The 16,356-nt window shown below is 39.3% G+C and overlaps 1 protein-coding gene across 1 annotated transcript; it reads right to left on the bottom strand.

The window, feature by feature from the left end:
- Positions 1–3,208: 3,208 nt before the first annotated feature.
- On the bottom strand, positions 3,209–5,443 carry LOC141842343 (leucine-rich repeat extensin-like protein 2). The gene has a single exon (XM_074730556.1). It carries the CDS (start codon positions 5,349–5,351, stop codon positions 3,336–3,338), a length of 2,016 nt encoding a protein of 671 aa, XP_074586657.1. The 5' UTR covers positions 5,352–5,443; the 3' UTR covers positions 3,209–3,335.
- Positions 5,444–16,356: the final 10,913 nt, after the last annotated feature.

Raw genomic sequence — 16,356 nt, 5'->3', positions numbered from 1 at the left:
TGAAAAGCCCTAAACTAGGTGTCACGATAGGGCTTCAAATTAGAATTTATAAATTTTATCGAAAACCCACGATAAATACTGAAAAAGGAAGTATAGGGGCCTCGAGTCGTGTTTTTCCAAGGACTAGTAGAAAATTGAATGAATTGAGCTTAGGTGTGTCGTATTTTTGGGTTTTCACATAGGAATGGGATTTTGGGGTTTTTAAATGAAATGCAAATTCAAATTCAGAAAATAAATGGAGAATGCAATTTAATATCCTAATGATGAGCTGTTAAATTAAATACCCAATGAATCTAAGATGCAATTCAAACTTCTATTCAAAATATTAAACCTAAACTGTTGAAATTGAAACTTACCTAAATGTGACCTTATTGGATTGGATGACAATGCTATTGATAAAAGCAAATGAAGCAATTCAATTGAGATTTGTTTAGACTAGATGGCTAAATTTTAAGGTGCAATTAACCACTCAATCTAAGCTAGAATGAAACTGATACATGCCATCCAAGTTGGCACGGAACAGTGCTGGAATTTCAGAAATCAGAAACCATGGTTTCGTTTACAAACAAGTTGAGGGAATGGAAGCTAAACCAAGCATTTAAACAAATCTAAGCGAATCCTAAAACTAAATTGAATCCAAACAACAGCTAACCACAAATCACAAGTTGCTAAGAGTTCAATTCTAATGGAAACATTCAGAAATTGGAAAAAACAGAAACTCAGAAACTGAATGTGCAGAAACGAAAATCAGTAACATCCTCCTTCCCTTCTTCCTTCGATTCTCCTCAGCTTGGTGTCAAACAAGCTTAGCTGATCCAATTAGAGTCTTCCGTTGGTCTCTTGAGTGTTTTTCATGCTTCCAGCACCGTGCATTGCCCGAAGAAACCCTCTCCGGTCAAGAACAGTGAGGTGCAGAGAATATTCGAGCTGGCAAACCGGAATCCTTGCTTCCTCTCTTCTCCGATGATGCTGCTGTTGATACAAGGGAACTCCACGGTCCTAGGAGAACCCCTCCACGAAACGCGAGCTCCGGTTGCGCAGCAGAACGCCGGAAAATTCAAAAACAGGGTGAACGGCGGCGGCAAAACCCTCGCCGTCGCGCGCCGTCCGGTCGCCGGATTATACCCAATCGGCCGGCGTTGGACTCTTCATTGATCAAGGATCACAATGGGATAGGTTTGGGAGGACGGGGCTGGCCGTGCGCGTACGTCGGTGAACAGTGGATGCTTTCTCGCGCGGTTTCGGGACGAAGATGAACAGTGGCGCAGCCACTGTTCATCGGGTAAGTTTTTCCCTTTTATACCTTTGATTAATTAGATGATCTGAGCCGTCCAATCTTGAATCCAACGGCTGACTTTGATCTGAGCTCTAGGGCAGTCTAGGGTTCTTGAAAAATTCCGAAATTTTTATCAGGCTCGATCTGAGTCATGTCCTCCATGTTGGCTTGATCGATTTGGCGATTTTGACTCGATTTGACCGCGGTTGAGCTCGAGTTGGGTCCGATTTAGCCCTAAAATCAATAAAAATCAAATTAATGCCAAAATTCACCATTAAATCACAAAAATTATATCAAGCCTTAAATCATGCAATTGCTAGGACCTTGTCATGAGGTAGGCGTGTGATGCCCGGACCTTGCCATGGGGTAGGCATATGATGCCAGGACCTTGCCATGAGGTAGGCATGTGATGCCGAGACCTTGTCCTGAGGTAGGCATATGATGCCAAGACCTTGTCATGAGGTAGGCGTGTGATGCCCAGACTTTGCCATGAGGTAGGCATATGATGCCGGGACCTTGCCATGAGGTAGACATGTGGTACCGGGACCTTGTCCTGAGGTAGGCATATGATGTCAGGACTTTGCCATGAGATAGGTATGTGATGCCGGGGACCTTGTCCTAAGGTAGGCATATGATGTCAGGACTTTGCCATAAGGTAGACATATGATGCCAGGACCTTATGATGAGGGCGGTGCTTCTATGTTTGTTGCGAGAGAATGGGATTTATTCATTGTTGCTCTACATGTTGTGGCCCGTGGTAACCTCCTAAGGAGGTTTGTCCGAGATTCGTGTGGGGCTTGCGATGCTCATGAGCGGTTGAGTTATGAGTACCGAGGTCCAGGAGAGCTCGATTTGTATTGTAAGTCTAACACTGATCTATTAATGAGGTTGGTCAAGGAGTTTTATAAAGGATCGAACTTAGTCATAAGGGTGTTTAAGAAGGGGGATCTGGTCTGGTGGCGAGGTCGGACGGTGGGTATGAGCTATGAGGGGCTTTTCTTGGGCATCAAGGGATACACCATCCTCTTGGCGAGGTTGGTGCCTTGCTAGGCTATTACTTTACTTGGGTCTAAAGTACTGAGCTTAATGAGAGGAAAGGTTTAGTCGTTTCGATTGGAAGAGATCTTGAAGCATGGCATCGAGGACTGGGCTCTCCTCTTAGGGAGGTTGGTTGCTCTTGCCTCCCTCTTAACCTCGTATTTCCCCTGGGTTATACTCCTTCTCTATGTCATCATGCCCCGTGTTTCCACGTCACCAAAAATTATCTTCACCGGATCACTATGTTTTTCACCAATATACAGAGGAAGAAGCTTAATAAAATAAAAATAGTAATGAGCTATTGCCAATGCTTTGGATGAATATGAATGAATAAAATTTAACGATTTTATTTTTTCACATGGTTCAAGAGAAGGATTTGACACATCCCCACAAGTATGATGCACTAGTAAATTAATCACGTGAGTAATAAAAAGATTAAGATTCTAATTTCAAATTGAATAAATATTACATCTTCTGTAAAAAGGTGATCGACCTTAGCGGTCCCACATGATCGGTCCACGTAGGAGGTAAATCGAGAAAGTGCAGTTGATTACGACGAGAAGGGTATTGCCTGACTTCGTCAAGATTTAAATCACTTGCCCTAAATTAATCACGTGAGTAATAAAAACTCATTAAGATTCTAATTTCAAATTGAATAAATATTCCATCTAAATCTTGCAATAACTACTCAGTAAATAAATCAGAAAGAAAAATCATAGAATAAAATCCGAACATCTAGATTACAAAACAAAAAACTAAAAGAGAGAGGGATTTGACTGTTTGAATCAAGCAACAACGATCGTAAAGGAGCACATTTTGAGTATTATAAGACTTAGAATTGGGCGAAAATGCAGCGAGAATATTTGCTAATGCATTGCATAAACAAAGTAGGAATTAAACGACCGCAAGAAGAAAAAGAATATTTAGTCGTAATATGATCAATTAACAACGTAACGTAGAAAGAAACAAAACAAAAGGGAAAGATATGGTAGAAGACGGACAGATCCTTGGAGCGGGTGCATCAGTAGTATGGAATTGTGGGTGGCGGCGGCGAAGCATAAGTCACACCAACCACCGGAGGCAGCAGGAGCGGCGGCGGTGGGTGCTTCTCGTGATATTTGAACGGTGCTGGCGGAGTTGGCAGCCCTGCCGGTGAAGTATGCGATGGCGGTGTGGGCTTCACCCCAGACGCTGGCGGTGGCGAAGACGGATGATGCTCCGAGTGGGGTGGAGGGTACTCAAACAAAGGCGGGGGTGACGAAGGATAGTGCTCGGAGGGAGGAGTATACACCGACGAAGGCGGCGGCGAGGATTTGGGTGCGGGAAGAGGTGGCTTCCATGGCTGTTGAGTCGGAGAAGGATGTAGAGGTAGCGACGGCGGCAGAGGTGAGGGATAATGAGGGAGCGGTGTAGGGATGGCGACCGGAGGGTGAAATGGAAGAGGTGTAGGAGAGTATTGGGTCGGTGGTGAGGCAAATGTGGGCGGTGATGGGGGTTGGTGTGGCGCTGGGCGGTAGCCGTAGGTAGGAGGAGCATGTGGTGGGGTGGAAGGGTGGTAGCCAGGGGAGGACGGCGGAGGCGAATGATTCGGCGAGTACGATGGCGGCGGAGGGTGAGATCTAGTGGAAGGCGATGATTCGTACTGTGGTGGCGGCGGCGGAAATTGAAGTTTCGGACGAGGACCTCTGGTCCTTCCCCCACGAGGAGTCGGCGGGGATAACACAGGCCGATTACCAGCCTTCGGCGGCCGAATCGTGGAAGGAGGCTTAGGGTACGGAGATGATGGCGGCGTTGTGGAAGGGGGATTGTGAGAGGGCGACGACGGGGGCATCGTGGAGGGAGGATTGTGAGAAGGTGCCGACGGAGGCGTTGTAGGAGGATTGTAAGAGGGGGATGGCGTCGCACCGCTCCCGCACACCGACTTGCTGCAATCGAATGGGTGTGTCGCCGCGTACGCGCACTGGTTAGGTGGCCGCTGGTTCGGCAAGCCAGGGATGCAGTTGGAGCTTCCGTCGAACACCCTCGCCTGGCCTCCACTTACGCAGGACGGCGGTTGGCCGATGAAGAAGTTGTAGGAGTAAGTAAAGTTCTGCAGTCTTGGTAGATCGCAAATGCCCGGCGGGATCCGACCGGTGAAGAGGTTGTGCGCGACGTCGAGCTGCTCGACGCTTTGCAAACCCGCGATGGAGTCCGGCAGCTTGCCCTGGAGACGGTTGAAGCTGACGTCGAACACGGTCACGTGGCGGAGCAGGCCGACCTCAGACGGGATGCAGCCAGTGAGGTTGTCGTTGAGGAGAATGATCTCGTTAAGCGTGGCGGCCATGCCGCCTATGGAGGAGGGGATGCAGCCGCCGAGGTCGTTATTGGCGAGGACGAGAACGGAAACAGGCGAGGAACCGACGGTGGAGGGGATGCCGTGGCGGAGGCGGTTGGAGTTGAGGAAGATGGCGTCGAGAGGCCGCTCGAATAGAGCCGGAGGGATGGCGCCCTCGAAGTCGTTGAAGCGGAGGTCGAGAAAGCGAAGCTCCGGTAGGTGCAGAACGACGTCGGGGAATGCGCCGACGAAACGGTTGTTGCTCAGATCAAGCTCATGGAGGTAGCGGAGGTGACTAAAGGTGGAGGGAACTGTGCCGCAAAAGCGGTTGGAGTTGAGGTGGAAAAGAGCGAGTTCAGCGAGGAGCCCGAGCTCCTTGGGGAGGTAGCCGGCGATATCGCCGTGGTTAAGATCAATGCCGGCGACGACTTCGAGGTAGGGGTCGTCAGGGGAGGCGGTGCAGAAGACGCCGAAGTAGGAACAGACATAGGGGCCGACCCAGTTGGCGGTGAAGTTGTTGGGGTCGGAGAAGATGGCGGTGCGCTTCCACGTCTGGAGGGCAATGTAGGCGTCGCGGAGCCGGGAGTTGGCGAACTGGAAGCTGGGGTCGACCTCCACGGCGTCGGTGCTGATCCCCTCCATGGCTGCTTCGTCGGCGTTCATGACGGCGGCGGAGAAGAGCAGCAAAACTAGAAGGAAGAGGAAGAGACTGTGAGGCGCCATCTCATCTCCCTTCCGGAACCACCAAACCAGTCGACACGCGGTGGAGAGGAAGAGGAGCAGGTCACATGTGCTTCTCTGCTGTCAAATGCAAAATGAAATGCAAATTGCAAATGCAGCCCATGCTCCCTATCTCCCTGAATTGTTTGTTATATCAGCTGTCCCGCGTAATTAGCAATTGGCAGTAAAAGTGTGGGGTCAGCTATGTGTCTTAACGCCGTCAATCCATGCAAACTTTAGGTTTACGACTGACAGCACACGTGGAAGATGATGACAAAGGAGTCAGGGATGGCAATTGATATATATTTTTAAAGCAAAAAATAAAACACTCTTTAAACTCATCCCAGGTAAAAACATAAAATAAAAAAGCACATAAATAAACTTTCTAACTTTCAAATGGACGATAAAAATAGGGACAGCACAGTGGTTTAAAAATGATAAATTTGAAACCGGAGTCAGATAAAATATTTTTTAATAATAAATCAAAAAGTACACTGATTTAATTAAAAAAAGATGCATGTCTTTATTTTGCTCTATTTTTAATGTGATTATAAATGCTATTTAAAGACAGATTTGCAATAAAATTGAGATTGAGATTTAGATTTAGATTGGTGTCAGTGTCACGGACAGCTACAGCCAGCGACAGGAGATGCAGTGCAGTGAACAGGAGGAGGAGAGAGAGATAGACAGATCCAGCTGAGTGATGGGGCCCATGCACTCCTCTCTCTGCCTTCTTTACGCAGTCGGTGCTCCACGCCAGCTGTTCGCTGCGTCTTTAGAGGGGTCAGTTAAGCTTCGCTACGCCTGCAGACAGAGAGAGCGTAGGCCGTTGATCAAAACTCTGGCCATTCAATTCTGCAAAGTGTTCCAGCCTTCGAATTAATCATCCGTTTCTCTTTTGCCAACACTGCAGGTCCAACTACAAGGCGACTGTAGTGTTTGTCTCGAATGCAATGCATGGCATCTCTCTTTCTTGCGGGACGAGATGACAACCGTTTAAGATTTAAGGATAATTAATTAAAAGGAACTAACTCTATTTAATGTCTAAAGACGTTCCTCTTTAATTTATCATCAAAATAATAATGCATTCGATTTGTGTTATCAAATTTAACTCTTTAAATTCATTTAAATCATTGCACCTTTCGTTAAAAAGAACAGACTCAATAACTCAAAGGCAAAAATGAAAAGGAAGGTTCTCTATTTTTAAATCATCAAGGGAACGTATTTTGATTTTTTTTTATTAAAAGAACATCCCATTTCATTATTCTGCAATCTATAATTACTTAAATATCCTGCAATATTATTTTATATTGTTCAATATTGTTATCTCCTACTTAAACTCTAAACCCTAAATTTTGAATCGATGTATTATAATGAACATCCCTTTATTTCTTCTGCAAAAAATGGAATCTGTCACCTTAGCAGCTCCACACGATCGGCCACACGACCATTTGTGAGGAGGTAAATCGAAAAATTACAGTTGGTCACGACGCAAGATGGTATTACCTGGCTTCGCCAGGATTCGAATCCTTGTCCTCTTCTGCAACTCTGCTGCGTCGTAACCAACTCAGTTATACTCTAGGATGAGCATCCCTTTATTTCTAAACTATCAAGGGGACGCCTCACTTTGATTTTTTTTTATCAAAATGGTGCCCCACAATACTATTCTACAGTGTATATTTACCCAAATATTCTTCAATACAATTCTATATTGTTATCTCTTGGTTAAACTTTAAATCATAATTTTTGAACTAGTTAGACGCATTGTAACAATTACAAAATTATAGATGCTACATATGTTGTAACCGCTACGGTTTCATAGATACTACAACGCGTTTGACATACTTAACATTCAAAAATATTAATGTTGTAGCAATTACGATTTCGTAGTTAGTACAACACAAAATTAACTTATTCAAAAATATTTATATTATATCAATTATGATTTTATAGCTATTACAACACGAATTCAATCCTATTAACTTACTATTCACTAGGCTCAAGCAAAGGTTAAAAAATAATAAAAAAATAAAATTTTTTGGAGCCTCCGAAAAGATTTTAAACGATATTTTTTGAATCTAAAATTGGACCGTGATAGGTTATACCTATTAACAAATATAGATCTCTGAATAAGCTTCTATTTGATATATTATATATCATAATTCAACTCAAGTCAAAAGTTATAACCTTTCAAATCTTACAATCAAAACGATCTCAAAATTCTATACTTTATTATTCTACATGACAGAATCCTCCTACATCAGTCAAAATTTTATTAAACGCAGGGAAGTGCTAAAACTTACCTTTAGTTGCACCAATACCATATAATATCAATTTAATCGAATTAGAAGTTTTGAAATTAAAACCAAACTGAAATATCCAAAATAATTATTTTTTAAAAAAATAAAATTTCAAAATAATTAAATCAAACTTTTAAATTCTATCGGTCGATTAATTCAATATTTGAATAAATATACATGGTAGAATAGTAAAATAGAATGTCAAAAGATCAAAATAAAATGCACTTTTGATGATTTAGAAATACTGGAGCATCCTTTTGATTTTTGCTCGTAACTTAACACTAGCTCATTTGACTCTTATATTACAGATTTTAAATAACTATTAATTGTCAAAATAATCAATTTTAAAAGCAAACTAATATACAATTTACTGTCTGATTTTCAAATTATAACGAAAATTTTAATAAATAACTATTAATTATACAATTTTAATTAATAGTCTTTTTTAAATAAATTACGTAGTAATCTCGAACGAAAATTAATTAAGATTGGATGAACTATCAATCTAGAGAGAAAAATGGTAGATCCTAATGAATTTAATAACATTTATAATAGAATATTTCGGACGAAACATATATAAAGAGGCATAACTAAAGAAAAGATTGATTTTTACCCTTAAAATTGTTGTGACTGGCCGTATCTGACAGAGCTAAAATATTCGATTGGATATTATTAAGGAAATGGGAAACAGAGGGGTGGCAGAGGTGCAGCTGGAGTGGGGCTTGTTTCTGGATGCTCAACGTCATCAATGGATGACAATTCCCCCAGGCACAAGAGGGCAAATTTTGGAGGGAATGTGAAAAGATATGGATGACCTTTTATAGGCTCCTTGTGATGGGACCAATATTTTCCAACAAGATTAAACTCCTCAATTCTTCTTATTCTGATTTTTTTTTATTGATCTAGATGAGAATCAAATTTAACTGAAATATTATTACTTTGTTTTTTTTTCTTAATTTGCTTTTTAAGTATTCTAATCTGATTCTAAAATATATGAGTATCAACTACTGAATTGAATTAAGGTTATTGAGGATGTTAATTGATTCCAAGCTTTTCCTTCTCTTCCAATTTGATCTGGGTAGGACCAATTTTAATCGCTGTGATTTTTCTATATTTTCATATCTTAATTTGAATCTTCTAAGCAAATCATAGGTCGACTATTTAACCAAAAATTATTTGTGAAAGACATGACTCCCAGATTCATTCATCCTCTACTGAACAACCATCACAATTTTATTCTCTCTCGTGGAGTGTAGTTAATTTTTATTGTTCGGCAAGTTCAATAGTCATTTCCTTCAATAGAATGTTGAACATCTAGCTCTTTCATTCTTCGAGCCTTGCTACCTTCCTTTCTTTCATGAATGTTGCATTGATTCCAACCCATATATAGTCGATGCTCCTCTTTAAGCCCTACACAATCTCTCTTTCTCCTGCTACTCCCTTTAGATCTCTTCCTCTCATCACTCGTCTTCAAAATAAGGTGGATTTGTTAAATAGAAGAGTAGTTGTGTGGCTAATCTTGATGTAATCCTTCAATTATAAGAACAAGATCTTTGCCTAAAATGTGTCTTTCTATACAAGATTATGATTGCTTTAATAGTTTCTAATGAACAACAGTTTATCATACAATAGCAGAAACATGAGATTTTGTTCAAAAGCTTACTTGGAGGGGCGCCCATTACTTTAAGAACTAGCTGTTCTGCTATAGATTTACTTCGACCATATGGATCAACATGCTCATCAAGTGGAAAATATGGTAATGATTCATTCCCATTCACAATCTCTTTTCCTCCAAATATAACATTGTATGTACTGACATAGACTAGCCTCTTGATACCAAACTCATGGCATACGTCCAGTATGTTGCAGGTTCCATTTATGTTAACTTCATTAGTGCGCCCAGCTTGGAGCATTTCTTTCCCAGACATTCCATATGAAGCGAGATGGAAAACACAATTCGCACCTGCAAAACTTTTCAACATCTTTTTTCTTATTCACATCCCTTGAAAAAATTCATGTACTTTAGTATTCATTCATGTGCTTCCACGGTCATCCCTGTAGCATCGAAACAGCATAGGCCAGTGCCAAGAGCAGCTCTTGGGAACTGAGATATAAATTCTTATTTTGCCTAACCTATTATTTAGGTTTACCTGCTGCCCTTTCATGACAATTAAAAACGAAAATGGAATACTGATGCCATTTCATTACTTTCGAAACAAAATCAGATTTAGAATTCGTTGTTCCGATAAAAACTCCATGTTGGACTAGATGAAAGATCATAATTCAGAACTCAATGCCCCGACCCTGAGGAAGTAAATAAGTCGACCTCTCTATTGGCTATTGCTACCATCAATTTCTATAAAACTGGCTACAGGATGATATGCAAGTTAAACTAAAGAGAACGGAGAGAATTTAACAACTGCAAAAAGCACGAATCGAGAGGCAGAAAGTAAGAGCGAGAGAAAAAAATTGAACCTTGTATGCAGCGTACGCGAGCATTACGGAGATCGACGGACCACGGGGAGGAGCCTCACCGCGAAGGTGTTCCCCTCGATGCCCTCGTTCTCGCTCAGATGCATCATCGCACCTTAAATAGTCATCTTCGACCTTAGGTTTTGATATTTGAGCAACGATTTTAAATTAAACCTTGCATTTGTATTTGATGTGTTAGTGAAATCATGCCTTTAAGCTTGTAATTTTGATATTTGAGTAAAGATTTAATTAGAATTATATTGTGATGGTTCACAAGGTGTGTTTAAGTGTGCATGTGCAGGTTGCAAGTTCAACGATGGAAGTCCAAGTAAATAATTAAGAATCGAATACTTAGTATGTAATTTTGATGTTTGAGTAAAGATTTAAATTAGAATTATATTAGGATTGTTGATAAGATGTGTTTAAGTGTACATGTGCAAGTTGTGTGACATTTACATTCACAACAAAAATGTCAACATTTAGCGATGGATAATTCCATCGCTAATATCATTTAGCGATTGATTTGTGATGGGAAAAAATAAAATTATAAATTTTTTCGTTGTAAATTGATTTAGCAACTGAATTATAATTCGATCACTAAAAATAATGATCGAACTATATGTCGATCGTTAAAATTAGTGGTCGACTTATAATTTCAATCATTATTATTAGCAACCGAACTTATAATTCGGTTGCTAAGCAATCAAATTATAAGTTCAGTCGCTAATATGCAGATGAAATATTTTTTCTTCCCAAAAGGTAGCAACATAAAATTTTTTCATAGCATAATATCGATCGCTATCATTTGGATGGAAATTAGCAATGAAAATTAAAAATCTATCATTAATTTTTCTATAATTTTCAACATCGCACTTTATTTTCCAAATTTAATAGTCGCACTACAAAAAAATTAGGCTTTTTGTGATGAATTTGAGAAAGAATTTTAAAAAATAATTCATCGCAAAAATATTTTACGATGAATTTTGTGATGAAATATTTTTTATGGGTAATAGGTTGTCACCAAATTTTGCGATGAAATAATATAAATTCATCATCAATTTTGCGACAAATTAAAATTTCATCGTCAAAGTCATAAATTTGCAATGAAAACATATATCGTCACGAAATTTACTCATACGCAAATCTAACACGAAAGCCGATTTTCATCGTGGATTTATGATGAAAATGATGTTTGTTGCTGATTTTCCTATAGGATCGAGTTAGAGCGCTAGAGGGGGTGAATAGTACTTTATCGCTTTTCACTCGTTCGATAAATTATGCGTAAAACAGAGTGCGTAAATAATAACTATAGCGGAAAATAAGATAAGTACGCTTTTATTTACTTGATTCACAGCCATAGACTACTAAGGCCCACGATCCTTGATCGTTTCCGACCGGCAATCCACTATAAAAACTCCTCTCTTACGAGAAGGAGTTTATTGCTTTACGAAATAAGTTAGGAATGGTAAACTCTTACCGTTCTAAAAGGTTAAGTACAAAAGCAACAGTATAAATATTACCGACTTAGAAGATTAGAACTGAAGTGTAGATGTCGGTGCAGCTCGGCGTTACGATGGCGTATTAGATTGGATGTTTGCATATAGGAAGCTGTCGTAGTAGCGTATTAAGTGATTATTAGAGTTTCCCTTTGTAGTTGCTTATAAAGGCCAATCCGGGCACTTGAAAGTCCTTCCGGACGCTTCCACATCATCCTGTCGCTTCCGATGCCAACTCGCCAATTGACGTGGAGGTTTCCGGATCAACTTTGGCTCTGCAATGCCTTATCCTTATCCGGGCGCTTGGAGCCTTTCCGGTCACCTCGAGGTTGAGGTGTCCCAACCATTAGAACTTTGCCACCTTATTTGCCTCATTTGCCCATTCGACTGACATTCAGGTGCCTAGATCCCTTCCGGGTGCCTGGACCATCCGGTTGCCTAGATTCATATAAGGGCACTCAAAACACAAAGTTTCAACACCTCCTTTCCTGTATCACAAGTTAGTCCAGAAATAAAATATAAACAAGAAAGTAACAGTTTGACAAACTGTTTGGTCTTGATTTTAGGTTTTCAGTGAAATCCTAGGTCAGACCGATGCCTAGTGTTCCTCTTCTCGAGAACGTATCCTCACCCATTCCACTAGGGAGAAGTTACCTTTTGCCAATCCGATCCTCCAAATCCGTTGGACTTTTGCTCAACTTTAATCTTTGACTCTTAGGACTTGCATTGCTAGACGTCTGGTTCTCCAAATCCACCTAAACTTTTTCGCTTGGTGCTCTAATCTGCCAAGACTTCCTGCCCAATTCTCCTGACCAGGACTTCCTTGCCTAGTCCTCTAAACTATGTCTTTCTTGTTTAGTCGTCCTGATCATGACTTCCTTGCCCAGTCATCCAAACTAGGTTTTCCTTGCCTAGCCGCAATTAGGACTTCCTTTGCCTAGTCTCAATTAGGACTTCCTTTGCCTAACCTCAACTAGAATTTCTATGCTACATATACACTCAATTTAGCTCATCAGTCCATTTTACACACTTGACTTAAACTCTTTGTTATTATCAAAGCCCAAATTCGATCATCTAGTGCTCCATGCACTAATATTTTTGACGAAAAATATTTTCATTGTCAATTGGTGACGAAATTAAGTTCATCACTAATATGCAAAGAACTTATTTTCATTGCCAATTGGCGATGAAATTAAGTTCGTCACTGATATGCGACGAAAATATTATTGTTGCCAAATCGATGACAGAAAAAAATAGTGACGAAAAGACTTTCATCGCTAAATTAGCGATAAAAATCTATGTTTGTCGCTAATTTGGCAATGAATACTATTTTCGTTGCCAACTCATACCTATTTTTGTTGTAGAGTTGCGATACACAGTATTTTTTTGATAAATTTGAGATAAAATTATTTTCATCGTAAAATTTATCATAAAAAATAATTTTTTTGTAGAACCTCTCCATTCTTTCATTTAATCATGTTTACAAATATCCTGTTTCTAATAAACACAATAAACTCAATCCAACACACCAAGATATGGTATTCTAATATATTTCAACAATCTAAACAAATTATATTCATCATACAAGTCAAAACAAACAACTTTTTCAAAGAAACATACAAATCACATTCCATACAACACTAATATTTTAATCTAATAAGTCAAACTTAAATATTATGAAATAAATCATTATATCTAATATTCAATCTAAGAAGTCATCATGCATATCTAAATAAAAACATCTCCTAACAAATAGTCTCAAAACTATGATAAAATATAAACAAATATCATCATCATACTCGGCAGATACTTTATTCTCTTTTTATACTTCTTCTTCTTTTCCTACAATAGAATATAAATAAATAAAAAGTATCATTTGGTATAAGAAAAAAGGTTATATAAATTAATACAAAACTTAATATGTAAAGACTTACTTCTTCCTACATGGATTTTTTAAATTTCACCACCTTCCTTTGTCTCACCAACCCTGTTTGATACAAATTAACACTAATAATCTATAATACAAAAATAAAGTATTCACAAACTCAATCAAATAATAAATGTTCAAAAATACTAAATCTGAGAAAAATAATATTTATACACAACTAGGTGTTGGGATCTCTATTTGAAAAACAACAATATATGCAATGAAAAATAGGATCCCTTCCAATGATCCATGTGAAAAATTCGTATAAAGTTCTAACTAAGAGTTATACCTTTCTTGCATGCCCTTAGCATATTCCGCTAGTCCTTGGTTCGTCGAATCTCTACACGATCAGAATGACCGTGTCTCTAATAGTATCCACATGAACACAATCTCGATCTCGGAGATGAACCACCTTAGTTGGGAATGGTTCATAAGACTAGAGGATCAAAAACACACCTTGTATGTTTCAGCCAAGAAGGAGAGGAGGAAGAAGAGGGATGATGAGCACTCTCTCAATTTCAAAAATTTCAAGAAGCCTTTTGTATTCATCCAATGAATACAAAGGGTCTTTGCCCCTTGAGCTTCCCCTTCTCTTAAAGTCCATAAATCACAATGAATACCAAAAACTCTTGGTATTCTTTTGGCTCTTCATCTTCTATTTATCCAATGAATAGAATGTCTCTTGGGCTTCCTTTTTAATAATGTTTCATTAAACCTTTTAATAAATATTATCCATTATTAAGTGGTTGAATCTAATCTAAATGAGTTTAACTTAGATTAAACTCAATTTCAAAATTCAATTGAATTCATTTGAGTTTAACTCAATTAATCCAATTTTGGATCACATTTTAGTCAAACTAAAATCAACTTACCTCCGAAACATCGTGTTCTTTGTGTGTGACCCAATAGGTTCTTGTAATGTTGGCAATGTATCTAAATTGCTTTAGAAGCATAAACAATGAGCGACATCTAACAATGCATTATACTACGCAAGTGACGAGAAAGTCGAGATCCGAGCTGACATTTTCGTGTCTATTATAATATATGACTTTGTTCATTTATCATCGATATCGAAATTGATCAATGAGGCATAGACCGTGTCATCCTCTTATCAATCTTTTTATTTCTTGATCCCCCAATAGAAGGCTCACTCAAAATGAGTTCAATATCTCATATTGACTCATTTGAGTATGATCATGTGTTCTAATAGTCCTACTCGATCAAAGGACCCATAGATATCACTTCAGTTATATAAGAGGGATAGATCCCATCTACATTACAGTCATAACAAATCCAAACCATAACTACATGTCCACGAAATAGTAAATATAACTAGAGACCACGACAGACTAAATGCAACTAACAGGAAAACCTTCCGAAGTGAGATAGCAGCAGCCGACCGAAATCTCCAAGCTCCAAGTACCTATCTGTTACCTGGGGAGAAAACAAAATAATCCCCAGGGTCTGGGTAGTGAGCATTAGATGCTCAGTGGGTACAGGAAATAGTGCATGTAGAGATATCAGAAAGGATAACAAGGATATAATAACCAGGATAATCAAGTATAGAAGAAATAAGATATACATGGCAGCAGGTATCAACAGAGTATCAAAAGTATCAACTGATCAAACAGGGTATATCAACTGAGACAATACGAAAAGATCAACTGTGCAACATGGTATAGATATCAGGTACATGTAAGCATGTATGCAATGTCATACAAGTGCAACAATCATAGCAAGTAAATGCAACAATCCACAAGCATATGAATAAAGTAAACTATGTAATAATCCTACCAACAAATGCATGTAATATGCATCAATCAACGCAACCAAAATATCCGTCACTGTCCGCACTCGTCGTCCCAGTCACTCTCCCAGAGCTCAGTGAACTGGGGGCAAGACATGACATACTGCCAGCTCCGACAACTGACCACTAAAAATAAGTGGGGAGGGGCAGTGTGGCAGGAGGGCAATGTAGCCAGTCCTGGTCGCACCCAACTGTAGTGCAACCTCTTACCTATGTGGCACCACAACACGGTGCAGGTAAGATCCAACAACAAACAACACCTACAACTACTATGGATGCATGATGATCATCCCAACATGTAATAGCTAATTAATTAGCATGCTCAACAGGAATTTATGAAGGTCAACATATGTCGAGAATACAGTAGTAATACTGATCTAACAGTGGATAAATAAATCAGGGTCAGATAACGTGTGTCAAATAACATCTAACACTAGTATCAACAGAGTAACTGATATAATTAGCAAAGGTATCAACATGATAGGAATCAGAGCATCACAAGGTCAACAGGAAGTAGCAACAGAATAGCATTAGATCATGTCAAAGGTCAACTAGGTCATCAAAGGTCAACTAATTTAACAGCAGGAGCAACAGGATAGTTATTAGATCATATCAAGGGTCAACTAGCAAGTAGCAAGCAACAGGTATCACAAGGTATCAACAAGATAAGCATCATCAGTAACAAGAGTATCGACAAGATAGATAAAAGCAACATACAAGAGATCATATTAAGGTCAAAGATAAGTATCAAGCCATGAATCAAGCAACGACTATGATAAGAATAGTAATAAAGTAATCGTGCACTACGAAAGGAGAACCTGTGTTGACCAAGCACAGGAGTACCCACCTGATTAGATGATCGTCCACAACAGAACCCCCAGAAATAAGCTCACTCCGTATAAGAGGACCAATAAAGATCAAGGTCCTGCAACAACGATAATACAACACTTACTATAGCCATAACGTATCAAATGACAGTAATTAAATTCATGATTTACTCCAATCC

The sequence above is a fragment of the Curcuma longa genome, chromosome 1, assembly GCF_044706935.1.
Source record: "Curcuma longa cultivar G26 ecotype Majalengka, Jawa Barat chromosome 1, ITB_CL_G26_1.1, whole genome shotgun sequence".
Classification (NCBI taxonomy): Eukaryota; Viridiplantae; Streptophyta; class Magnoliopsida; order Zingiberales; family Zingiberaceae; genus Curcuma; species Curcuma longa.
This window is presented reverse-complemented; position numbering and strand designations above follow the sequence as displayed.